The following is a 13,605-nucleotide window of genomic DNA, read 5'->3' on the forward strand; positions in this document are numbered from 1 at the left end:
TATCTGTACATTACTTGAAAAATCAATTGTAAATGACTCTTTTGTTTCTTTCTGAGAGGAACTGGCAGATATATATAAAAAATAGAAGTATGATGTAGGAAGATTTCTCCATCAAGATTGGCATTTATATGATGCAAGCTTTGGATAAGGCAATGAGGAAAGATGGGGTGTTCTCCATTATAGTGCAGCTATATTTCACCAGTTGTATCAAGCAAATAGCAGATGTGTAACAAGTTCAAAAAACACGACTGAAGATCTAGAGAGTTGCCCCCCCATCATGACACATTTTTACACTGAAAAAAGTGTATCATTTAGAGGGAGGTATGGCCAGATCACTGCCAGAGATAGCAGCATTTTGGCAACTCTTACCAGCTAGAACATGTTTTAGCAGCCCTAAGGGTGTTCTAATCTGTGGAATGGCACAACTGTTCCCTAACAGCCTGGGAAAGTCATTAAGTACAAAGTTCAGCATGAACCAAACACTAGGTTGGAAGTCCATCAGTAGCTCAAGTAGATTAAAGTTTCAGCTGTTGATTATTTTCAAAACAGATACAGTTGTTTTTTGTCTTGTTTTCAACATTTTTGGTAAATCTGCAGATTAAATAAGTCCTTCAGATAGACCCCAAAGTGTGGATTTTTTTTTATTTGCTCATTTTTATCTCAATGATCTATTATCTGATGATGGAGTGTAGAGGAAATTACCAAAGCGTAACAGCATTTTAAACTGCGCAGTCTTTCCCACAATATTATTAATTATTAGCCTGTAATATGCTTTGGAGGGATCAAAAAAATAAGGTCCTATTCAGGAGCCATATTATAAACATGCAGAAAAAGATTGTCCCTCTTTTAATATGCTTCCGATAGAACTAGAAAAGAATGAGGGGGGAAAAAGAGACACCAAGAAGCATTGGAAGCTACTTAACACCACACTGAAATGGAGTGACAAAACAAAAAATGAACTGTTTCCCTGCACCCCGGTCCATTGCCCTGGTTACTACACTGTTCTGTCCCTCCACCCAACAGAGGACACTGCATTTGGGTATCTTACTTCTGTGTTCAGTCACAGAGAAAGCCTGGACGCAATGCAGCCTGAAAGAAGATTTATGGAGTAACACCGATCATTCACTGAAATAAAGGCTACAGAAGAGGCATAAACTGGTATTAGACTTACTTAATTCAAAGATTAAACACAGTTTTGTAGCAAATACCATACCGTCTCTTAACACCCTACTTATCAGCTTGGATATATATTACATGAATAAAATGTTGACATTATTTTAATTAACTGTCTTAATGGTACAGTTAGGGAAAACTATTTTCATCATTAATTACCTCTGTCTCACTGTATCTGTATTCTAACACACAGAACTTGAAAGGTGTCAGTAACTGACTGGAAAAGGAGTAAAATAAAACATCTCACTGAGAATTTGGTTATAAACAAATCCCTTTCAACTATTATCACAAAAGCAAATACTAGCTGGGTTAATAACTAGTGCAAATCCTGTATTTTTATAGTTGTAAACATTAAAGTGCAATTAGGAATTTTACGTGCAGGCAAACCAAGCCTTCCTTGCTGACTTGAAATGAAAAAACTTTGCAGTTTCCTTACTCTCAGTCCCCAGCAAGGGCAAAGTTTGTGCCTTTCAAATGGAGACTTGTAAAATAATAGTCTGAGAGGAAGCTCTTCTGAAGGCAAATGAGTAATTATTTATAAATATAAAATCTGTGGGTGTTCTGTGGCTTATCAGCTGCTCAGAAGAGTAGCAGGAGAAGATCCAAACCTTGGGCTCAAGTTCCCAACTTACCATCTGAGCTCCCAGGCACAGCACTTGAGGGAGGCAAGGGGAGCCTTTGAAGCACTTGCAAGGCCAGATTTGTATGTGAGAAAAATGGATGCCCTATTCTAACTAAATGTTGGAAAGTAATTATAACCAGTACCGAAATTCATATCCCAGTGCACGATGCAAAGGATGCTTCTTACTCAGGATTTTAGTAGGACCCTCCATACTGGCCTTTATTACTTCAACAATAAATGCTTAAAGGATCAGTAATTAAATATTGTCTAGAAGCAAGTCTAACACTGCCAAAGAAAATTGCAGAATCTGCATACTTTAAAGTGTTATGTCTGCTCCCTGCCTAGCTACTTCCCTCTGATTCTTATTTTATTAGTTAATAAAAATACCACATTTTATACAGTTTACACATAAACTTCATGCAACTATGACAAAAGCAATAACTTTAAAATGTAAATAAATGTAGTGTGATATCTATCAATTAAAGCCCATAAGAATTCAAACTAAATATGTAACTCTAGTGAAGCATAGAGTTCTGTGAATAAAATGGGAAGCAATTACATAAAAACAATAGGTTGGCTTTTCCACATATCCACAATTCAGTTTTTGAAAGGATCATTCTCAATCCTGATAGCTACTGATGTTTTTTGCGAGTTCACATGATTTAAATCAACTGATAATTAAGCATCCCAGATATTTTTTTCCCTTGAATGAACAAGTAAAAACGTGTTAAAATGTGGCTTGCCTTTCAAGTGTAATATATTAAATTAGAGCTCATCCAGATATAAAGTGCAATACAAAATGTAGTAACTTACATGTCTAAATATCCCAATCTTCGTGTTTCTGACAAAAGTTACTACCAAATAATAAGACTTCCTGAAATTTAAAACTCTTTTGAGTCTATTTGTTCACTGACTAAAAATAAGCAACATTTTGGTGATGCTGAGAAACCATCCAAAGGATATTTATAGCTAAGATTATGTACACTTCTTATCTAAGTGCTCAAGGTTTCACTGTGCAATTGTCTTTCGGGAATAAAATGTGAGTTTGAAAACTCACTTTCCCTACCACAACAGCCTGAACACCCAAAATGGTTATGAAAACTGGGTGTGAGGACTGAACAGGGTAGAACTACAAGAAAAATATGAAGTATTATGGGATAGTAATATTAGCTATGAATATAAATAAAGTAAGACAATGCTGGCGACACAGCTTACAGTCTCACCTTGAGGCACTGCAACAAATAAGGGCAGAGGAATAAAAACATAAATATTGCATCAGTTGTACAAGGCAGTTGAATTTGGCCAGTCATTGCAGTTAGTCTATCACAGTATTCTTAGCAAGTTGACTTTTTTGGGCAGTAAATAACAAAAAACAATCTCAAAGAGACGGGTGTCCTTTTCATGACATCTTGAACTTTTTTCCAGGGGTTGTTTCCTGTCTAAAATAACTACCATGTCCACTGCTCTAACAGGAAAGATATGCAAGGTCTCCTTACAGTTCAGATCTCTACAATCTGTGCTCTGCATGTGTCAAATGATCTCTCTGTGTCTCTAACCTCTGCTAGATGTCCACGTCACTAGAACTCTCTCCAGGAAACTTGCCTCACTAATAATTTTGGATTAAAGTGAAAAATGCTGCTGTTCAACATAGCTTGAAGCACACTGGTTTGATTCTGTTCCAGTGGGATACAGCTTAAATCCAAGCCTTATCACAAGATTACTTGGTTTTTAATTAAGATTTGATTTTGATTACAGGCATGAAAAGCAAAGGGCATTTTGGAATATTACTATTTACATATAATATTTACAGAATTTGCAGCATTAATTTTGAGGTTCAGTGATGCAAATATACCCTGAGCCAGTGTTCTGAGCACAGGCTGCCAGGTTTTCTACTTTAGCACTCTACTTCACCCATCTAAACATCCATAGGATTCACATATGATTTTACCTACATCAAGAACATCTTCAGTTCCAAACACTGCAACATTCAAAGAAGCACAATTGACTTGTCATAAACAGTTTTTCAAAGTATACACTAATTAAGCTAAATGTTCCTGTTTCTTGCTGTTTCTCTGATGACTCATGATAGACAGAAATAGGGAAAAAGCCCCAAAATTATGTCTCCATGTTTCATAGGAACTACTGCTCTTTAGCACTCACGTAATCATGTCTTCAGGTTCTTTGTTAAGCATCTGTATGTTGGTTAGCATCATGCACCGACCCACTTCCTTGTCAAGGTGTCTGAGTATGTTGTCCACGGCCTTCCTTACTTGAGAATAATATAATGACATACCTGCAAGAAAATGCATTTTTGTATAGTTGGGGATATTTATAGATAGATATATATTCTGAAAAAGAAAGTTGCTTACTCATGCTGTGCTGCATAAAGTAAGAAAAATGTTTTCCTCATGAGATGGCATATTTCACTAGCAATAATATCCTGATCCAAAATCAGAGTATCTTGCCTGCTCCAAAAGGAATGCTTACATATCATACATAGAAACTGGAATACTGGCTCATCAAATAGCAATGAAATAGCTCATACAAGAATTTAATAGTGCGAGCATTCATTATCAAATACTATCTTCAAATACTTCAAATACTTTAAATACTTCAACAGCAGTGGGTCTTACACTGTTTATTTTCTTCATATTACTACAGTGATCTAGCACAGTACAACACAGGTCTTTGCCACTGACATAGACCTCGTTTCATTCACATAACTTCGGGGACTTAATGAAGTGTGAAGGTGAGCAGCCAAATTTTTTTTTTTTTTGCCAACAAAACCAGGCACCCTCAAGGCATGATGGAGAGGCTCTTCTACAGCACGGGATTCTTGCTCTGCATTGAAGCCCCAGACAGCAGTGCTATTAACTTAGGCACTTCAGTGCAACATTTTTTTACAGTCAAAAGTTTTGCCATTTTGAAAGTTTGAGATATTGCAATTAAAATGAGGCTATCAACAGAATCTTTGATAGTTATCAAAGCTGGCATGTCTTTTGAGCACAGGCACTGTTTTTAATAGGATGAATATCCATGAATAAATACAGCTATCAGCACTGAAAGACTAAAGGCTAGCTGTGTCTTTAACCCCTCCCAGAATACAGGGTTGCTACCACTTGTGGAGCACAACTGAGAACTTTTCAGAATAACCTAAGAAAAGCAGCATTTGTCAAACTAAACCATACATTTCATTAGAATGCACGATAAATGAAATGCTTACAATACAATCAAATTCCTAACAATAGTAAACTATTCTCAGGTGCTGAAGACATTTTCACCTTCCATTCTCACCCAAGTTTCTATATTGTCCATTTTCTTACTTACCTATCATTTTAGCTTCCTCCTCTGTAAGAGTTTTGCTCAAATACGTTTTCTTCACTCTCAAAGTGTTTCCAGAGGGAAGGACAGCTCCAGTCACTGGCATCGGAGGTTCACCATCCTTTTGCTGCAAGCTATCAGCAATTACCAAGAAAGCTCTCAGGCCAATATTCATTCTCTGTAAAGTTTAGAAGATGTATGAGTATCATAATCAAATAATCATATTCTACTCATATTCTTCATTCACTTTGAAATTTTGAGAATGCACTTGGCAGCATTTTTTTCTGTATCTTCTCTACATTTAGTCTGATATATTTCACAAAAACTGCCCATGAAATAAATAATGAATTCACATCTCCACTGTGAGCAGTGTTCTCAGAATTTTATTTTTAAGAATTTGCATTAACACATTACCTTTTTATCTTCAGGATGAAACACCTGGATATGGCCTGTAGTTTAGTAATGCATCTTAAATGGACCTTCAGTTAAACATAAATGACCTACATCCATCATGAAAAAAAGATGAATAACTGTCTTGAAAGGCCCCAAGGTTGATCATACTGAGAGAAAAGTCTGGAATGATGTTCAATGCCAAAACTACTATGTGAAAATATTAGGAAGTTGAATTTAAGTGACCTGAATGCCTTCTGGGAATGCACCAGAGGAAAACTTGCAAGCTTTGCACTGCAGTGATTGAAAGACTAGAATGTTTTCAATTTCTCTGGAATGTGTGCCAAAAACTAAGAGGCTGTTCTACTGACAGTCTCCCCATTTACCTAGATAATGGGGATTTTTTTTTAGAATGCTAACGTCTACGTACATAAAAAAGTGGCGCTATAATGTCTATTTTCAGACTTACAACGTTGTTGAGAAACAGTAAAACTTCAGATGCTGATTGAACAAGAAGCTAAGGACTATGTCCACCCCATCTCAGCTGGGCTAATACACAATGCTCTCTGTAGGACCTTTCTCAGTCAATGCTGCAGGTGGCTGACCTAGAGCATGGTGTGGACTACCTGCTCAAAAATTCTGTTTCATTCTTTTTTACTCTGCTACAGAAAGATGAAAGCTGTGTTCAAAGTAAAGCTTGTCTTTCATTTCTCCTGCCTTTGACAGTAGAAAGTTTAATCTACTTTTCCACATTTTTTGTATCAAATGTAATTTTTGCAAGGCAATTCACTCTGTTTTAACATCTTAGTGAATAGATACAACAGTTTAATTCTGCAAGATTAATACAGACATGTTGTATGAGATGATCACAAATTATTTATAGGGTTTTTTGTGTTTATTCTTAATTTTCAAATGAAAATGTTTCCAAAATTTTAAGGAAATGCATCTTTCAAACAGATTTTTAAATTCTTTTAGTACTTATTTATATTTTGATTTTTAAAAAAAGTTTTTCAAATTTCTGATTCTGATTTTCTCTAGGAAAAGCACTAGAAAGCTGACTCATGACAGCGACACCAGTGGAGCTTTGCCGGTCAGAGTAGTAAAACTTCATTACAGTGTTTTCTTTTTCAAGCCTTCATGCATCATGTACTCTCAGTAAGACTGTTTTGAAAAACATTGAAATTGTTACAGAAAAATTGTTGTTACATTAAAATAGTTTAAGGCATTGCATTTAACAACAGCAGAGTGATAAGGACATACTGTGATCAGCAGTTTTATTTATACTTTTCTTTTCGTTTTATACATTTGCACTAGTTCACATTTGATATTCTTCACTGAGAAAACATGAGAAAGACGTAAACAATGTGACATTTTACAGATAGAAGTTCACAGATGTATTTTACCAATAAATCAGATTCAAGCTTTGGCCTGAAAACTGGACAAAGGTGAAAGCATGCTTAGAATGTAACCAGGAAGTAAATGTAGCACAATACAATACATACTAACTGAAAAAAAAAAAGCAGATGTACATCATACCTCAGGGTTGAGACTGAAAGCTTTTGCTGGTTTTCCAACACAAAGGAAGTCAAAGATAATTTCTTTCATTGCAAAATCTAAGCGTTCCTAAAATAGCAAAAATACTGCAAATCATTAAGCTGCTCACTTCTGCTACTTATTTTCATTAAGGCTACAGAATTTTGAAAACCAGTTTAATCAGGGTTTATTTAAATATATGGAAAAACGGATTTTCAGAAGTACGCAGAACATATTACCAGATCTAAGCTTTTAACACTGCTTTATGTTGACAAAATCAAAAATGTATAGCATTTAAATAGAAAATGATCCATTTTGGAAATACAGCTTTTAATTATTTCATTTAAACTGTGGTAATTATGGTACTAACACAGTATTTTACATAAAGAGAGCTTGTTCACAGATGGCACAGTTAAGGGAAGATTTTAAGCATCTGTTTGATTCATTCCTATTCAGAGACTTTAAGTATGTGCTTAAGTGCTTTGCTCAATGGGAAAATTTTCTGAATTTAAGTCACAAAAGAAATGAAACTTCCAGCACTGCAGGTTAGTTTATTTTAGCAGTTCCCAATGGAACTGATGAAAACTACGTGTCATTTCCATGCTGAACTTGGCTGACATCTGACTTACTGATTTGAAAGCAGTGCAACTTATTGTCCTATACAGCAGGGATGATTCAGTATCAGGATGAAACATGGCTTACTATTCTGAACTTTTTTGACAGTCAGAGTGTGTCAACAAATTCATCTTCTGTCTTGTTGGAAATTAAAAAAACTACATTTCAGTTGAACTAAACCTATTTTTATCAATTTTCAATGGAATGAGGTTACTCAAAACCTGTTGCTAAAAAGAAGTTTGCCCCAGTTCGGTCTATAATTTCATCATTCCCTAGATGAAAGATAACGTCAACAGGGCTGCAAAAAATTCAGTCATTAGAAGTTCACTTATTTGTTAATTTGTTATTGGGAAAACAAGTTGTTCGTTACATGGAAAGACATATGCATGGCTCTCCCATACCTGTGCAATAAACTGTATTATCTTCACGAAGATGTTTAGAGGCATATCTCTTGGCACAACACCCCGGGACCCTTTTGGGAAAAGGGTTGTGACAATAGTAATAAGTCGGCTGCAAAAGGAAAAGAAACATTAGACACTTCTGGACCTTGCAGACCTTCACTTACCATCACACTCCATCTAGAAAGACCAGAAAATATTTCCTTTGAAATGAAAATGTAATGGGGTATCTTGTTCTGACCCTTTGCTATGGATTCAACGTAATTATTTTATTTCATTACTATATTACAAGTAAAAATAAACCAATCAATGGCCACTACAAAAGTATTTTTAACTTACACTGAACGAAGAGTGACTTCTAATTTTTCCAAAAGCAGGAACACTTTATACAGTAACTTTTATAGGTGACAGAATAACTGATAGTGCCACAAAATGGAGTATTTTGTTGTGCACAGTTGAGTTTCTTATTTCACAACAGAAACAGGTTCAATTTGAAAGAATTCAGGAGAACTATAAAACCCTTCATTGGCAACATCCACTCTACGAAGGATTTTCATTACAAATAAAGCATTTTACCTTTGGGTAGCTGTGTTGCTTTCACATTTAATTCTGATCATGTAAACCCACAGTAGTCTGTACAGAGATTCCAGTGCAACTCGAGCCATTTTTGGGTCCTTGTTCTAGACAAACATATAACATAAGAAAAAACTTCAGGCACAAATTAGCAAGGAAGTTCAGCACTTAATGGATGCCAAGGTTCAGCATTTTGATAATGAAATGACAGCCTCACAGCTGCTCAGTGCTCCACTCCTGCAGCTGTAGGATGCTTATGCATCTAACCTGCCTCTGTTATTATTTAAGTTGTTGAAAAACCCAAGTATCAAGTTAGTTAAATTAAATACATTACAATTTAAAATCTCTGTTTGAAAGCCCCTCAGTTTGACTATGAAAAGAAAACCTAATACTCAGTAGATTCCATCAATTCAAAAGTTGCTGCCCTGGGATGGAGGCATAGTATGAAGAACAGATAAAGGAACGTACCACACATACTCAAAAGTGAAAAGACAAAAATCTGTGGATGCTCAGGCTGGCCTAGTTAACATGGCATCTGTGATCAGCTGGACTGAATTGGTTTATCTGTCTGGATTGCTGTTTATTTTTGGAAACTAGTAAAAGATTGTCTTTGGGTCTCTTCAGTCATATGCAGTTTTCTGTTTCTGTGGCAGTTGTAAGGGCTGTCTGAGTGCAGACAGGGACAAGTAAGTGCAGTCCAATCAGATGGTCTCCCTCATGATGAGCCATCCGCTGGGTTAAATTTTGAAGGAGTCCAGTACACTTCGACCTGAGATAAGGTTTGTCTGGCTCACAGAACAAATCTTCATGGCAAAAATCTGAGATATTTTTGGCAGACAAATGTTGAGTCATGGATCAAAGACAGCGGTTTGATCAAAGAAACTGCAACTGATGCCATCAGTAATTCCTGAATGTGTATTGGTCTGGGTCCTGCAAAATGATGGGAAGACAATTCGCCAGTGATATAGGAGATGACTTCAACTTTCAATGTGGCATTTGTCACAAGCTTAGGAACAGAAATACTGTCCTTGGGCTGCAATTTCCATTTAACTCCTTGACACACATTTTATGCAATAAAGCTTTATATGGACAGAAAACTGAATATAATTTTTTGTTTACTATTGCAGCATACAACCATTGTCACACATGTTTAGAATAAGTAGCAAAAGGAAAGCCAGACTTTACCCGGCCCATTAATATCTGCAGGATTTTAAAATAAAAAAATTTTTTACAATCAATTTGTTTATTAACCTGTTTACTTTCAATCCATTTTTGATCAGGTATAATCATGTCGGTCCTTGTACACTTCAGACCTAAGAATTTGATTTCTTGAGCAGGTGATGAAGTATATTTATCAAAGTTTATTCTTATTCCAAAGCTTTCAAGAAAACAGCAGGCTGTGGCTAACCAAGTTATGGTAACAAGAGACTGTGTAGCAGAGGAGGAAGCTATCTGTTAGCAAATGTCCAAATATCCCAGTGATGAGATAGTTAGCTGTGAGGGCCATTGAGAAAGAAGGAGGAGAAAAGGGCTGAGACCAATATTACTGGAGTTTTCAAAAAATAGTAGACCAGTTTCCTGTCAGAACAGCAAGCTGTGTGGCAGAAACAGGATTAAGAGGAAGATGATAAAAACCCTAAGATACATCATGGGTGTGTCCATGAACAGGATCTGCCCAAGTTCATGGTGGTACTTGGAAATTCCCAGTACTTTAGAAAGCACACAGTGCTTCACCCTTTGGAAAACTAAGAGAAGTCCACCACCAATTCAGTCTCCTTAATATTTCAAGATTTTTGTCAACAAGAAAAACCCAGCCAATAATCCTGTCAGAACAAGGAGTATTTGCCCTAATACACCTGACATCATTTTCACTTTCCAACAGGATGTACTGGCAGTGGATGTGGTTTCTTTACCATTGCTGGTAGTGCCAAACTCAGTGCTGGTGTTGAAGAATGTGTCAAAGGCCTTTTGAACATGGTAGCAATTGGTGGCAGAGCTCTACCCAGATCCACTCTGGTTCTTGATTGGTAAATGCTGCTGGCTTTTATCTGTTGCTGTTGCTCTTCTAGAAATTTCTTTTTCAATGCCTCTGCCTCTTTTCTTCTGACTGGAGGAGGAGCAACTGGACTGCCAGGAGTGAGGCCCATTTTCTTTAATTGCTGCATTTCTTTTTTCCAGTAATATGGCATTAAGTCTAGCCCATCCAGACCAAAGGGATATTGTTTTGGTACCCATGGATTCATTCCTGGGACAGGTGTTGTTTGACCCATTTTTTGTAAAGTAAGTTCTGCACTCTTGGCTCAAATTGTACTGAGGCTTTTTTTTCCATTGTCCCAGGTTGTTTGGAAACAAGGAACAGTTGCTCCCACTGAAAAAATTTTCCTTCTAAATGAAACATAGAGCTTTGACTCTCTCCTATGTAGAATTCCTGCCTTGAACAGTTTTTTGCCAACGAAGTTCAGTTAACAATAAATGTTCCCTTTCAAAACCAGGATACTTATTAACTTTCACACCACTGTCTTGGGGTGACTTTATGATACTGTATCCCCTATTGCCTGCTCTATGCCAGACATGAATCCTGTGCCTTTCTGCGTCTTTAAGCCGGGTCCGAAAGAAAAAGGCGGGGGGGAAAGCTGAGTGAATTCTTCAGAGCAGTTTGTGTTCAAGGACTCATAGACCTCGACCTCGCTGTGTTCTCACCGCTGCAGAGCTGAGGAAGCACCTTCCTGCTTTTTCCCCAGCTCTCAGCTCCTTTTCTCAGGAGAGAGACGGAGAGTTAAACTTCTCTGCGTTTTAGCTAGCCTGCTAACTGAGGCAAGAACTTTTTCCTGGAACTGTAGCTTCTTCTTCTTCTCCTGGAACTGTTCAGGAACACCAGAACATCACCAGGAGGCCCGACACTATGGCCTGGAGGAGCCCAGGCCACACCCCAGCTCCGGAGAGAGCAGAGCCACACCTACAGAGGGGACTCCAAATCTACCAGGTCTTCTCTGCAGCAAGAGGTTTTACTATTTAACATTATTCATTCTATTTCGTGCCTGTGTATACCCTGCTTGTTAAATAAACAGCTTTTTTTCACTTTCCTCCAAGAAATTTCTTTCTGAACATGGTGGGGGAGGGGCTGCTGAAACCTGCCTTCTATTAGAGGACCTGTTCATTTTGGACGTTTCCTCCTAATTTGCCCCAAACCGAGACAGCCACATTCAACAGGATAGTAGGAAATGTCCTTTGGCCAGAATGTGGCTATGGTCAAATATTTCCATGCTCTGGCAGAAATTTCCTTTATTAATTCAAGAGAAAAGTTTGTTTCCATAAAATCAGAGATTTGCTAGTTTATATTAAAATCAGAAATATGATTAGAATATAAACCTTTTAGCTTTTTTAGTGTATGCTTGACCTTATTTTGGGAAGGAGACTGTGCTCTATGGAGTGGAGGCTCTTGAGAAACCAAATAGATTATGTGGTTTGAGGGAGGCCACACATGGTGATGGTCCCCTATACCATGTTGATGTGCACAACTCTCCTGCTAACAGACGGATTTCCAGCTCTTCTTCCAGCTGTGAGTTTGGCTTGGGTTTTAAGGTGCCCATCTGTCTGGTGAAGAGATTGTTTCAATGGTTGGGGCATCACTTTCTCTGTACTGAGAAGGTAGTGGCCAAACACTTTCTTAATTTAGTCACATTTTCAGCTATGTTGGATCAGTTTTGGTATGTCACTCAACCTAATAACTTTCATCAGCAATTCTGTCTGTTTCACAGGTGTTTGACTCAGGCTTGGTTTGAGCTAGAGGAACAGTAGAAATTCACACTAGGCCCAAGATATCCTTTTTTTGCTACTGAAAAAATCTGCACAGATAAGAACTTGTACTGTCAGGAATAAAATTATGTATGGGAACAGATAATAGCAATAACTCAGCACATTTACCTAAGAAGGCTATGCAACAGATCAGTAGTGCATACTGAAGTTTCAATATAACATTAAAACCAGGATATACTAACCTTGAGATTGGACAGGCAGTTGTTGAGGAAAATATGCCATCTGTTTAAAAAGAACTGCTTCTGACTGACACAAAGCAGGCAGGTTACCAAAGGGTACAAAGCCTAATAAGGAAATGGATGTCGATACAGTGTTATTTGCATGTCTACACAACACAAAAGTAACTTACTAGAGCTACTGTAAACTTGAAGTTCTAACTCCTCCATTTTGGGCAATACAAGTTAGCCAACATAAATACATTACTCAGTGGTACAACTTATAAGGAGCCTTCTCGAAAGCTGTTACAGACATGTTTCATGGATGAACTAAAACCAACCAAATGTGTACTCATAGCAGTATAAGAAATCCCAAAGATAGGGCACAATTTTATGGACTCTCAGGGCTAAGTTATGTCAGTTTACTGAGAAATAATAGCATGGAAATAACTTAACTTTATTATTATAAAAACAGGACCCACAGAGATCATTGGAACTTGTGAATCAGAGGACTACTACTCCTCCAAATCTGCAGTCACAATACTTACCGAGAGACACAACAAGCCCCCTAAAGAACTGTGTTAAAATATAGGGAATGCCTGGATCTGCTGGGAGTTACCTCTTGTGAAGTGAAAACCAAAAAGAAGCAAAGTAGAAAACAGAATCTGAAATACTGGAACACAGTCCCTTTGTCAACACTTACTTTAACATTTATCTTGTAAATGTTACACTAAAAAAATAAGCTAAAATGCACCTATTAATTTTGAAACTGACTCCAGTATTTCAGTAGGACTAAGGTTTTAGTTGTATTGCTAATATATCCTGTCAGGACGTAAAAGGTGTTAATCAAAAATAAGGTAACGTTCACTTTAAAATTAATTATTCTAAAAGTTATCTCTAACTTCTAACTTCAGTCACAGCTCAAAGAATAAACACATCACAAATCTCAGCTTCTGTTCCCTCAACATGCAACATAAACTGTCTATAGCTAGGTTAAATGTAATTTCTT

At 37.0% G+C, this 13,605-nt stretch overlaps 1 protein-coding gene across 11 annotated transcripts in view; it reads right to left on the reverse strand.

Annotated features, from left to right (window-relative positions):
* Positions 1-13,605, reverse strand: part of FRY (FRY microtubule binding protein) — a 227,714-nt gene that overhangs the window by 85,723 nt on the left and 128,386 nt on the right. For all 11 annotated transcript variants that reach the window (XM_042014107.1, XM_042014101.1, XM_042014097.1 and 8 more), the window contains 6 exons: positions 12,624-12,725; positions 8,629-8,732; positions 8,056-8,164; positions 7,043-7,129; positions 5,123-5,294; positions 3,956-4,088 (listed from right to left, as the gene is read on the reverse strand). In XM_042014107.1, coding sequence (XP_041870041.1) covers positions 3,956-4,088; positions 5,123-5,294; positions 7,043-7,129; positions 8,056-8,164; positions 8,629-8,732; positions 12,624-12,725 — 707 coding nt within the window. The remainder of the gene's footprint in view (positions 1-3,955; positions 4,089-5,122; positions 5,295-7,042; positions 7,130-8,055; positions 8,165-8,628; positions 8,733-12,623; positions 12,726-13,605) is intronic.

The sequence above is a fragment of the Corvus kubaryi genome, unplaced genomic scaffold, assembly GCF_017639235.1.
Source record: "Corvus kubaryi isolate FWS band 111438036 unplaced genomic scaffold, C.kubaryi_AGA036_p1.0 split1-65, whole genome shotgun sequence".
Classification (NCBI taxonomy): domain Eukaryota; kingdom Metazoa; phylum Chordata; class Aves; order Passeriformes; family Corvidae; genus Corvus; species Corvus kubaryi.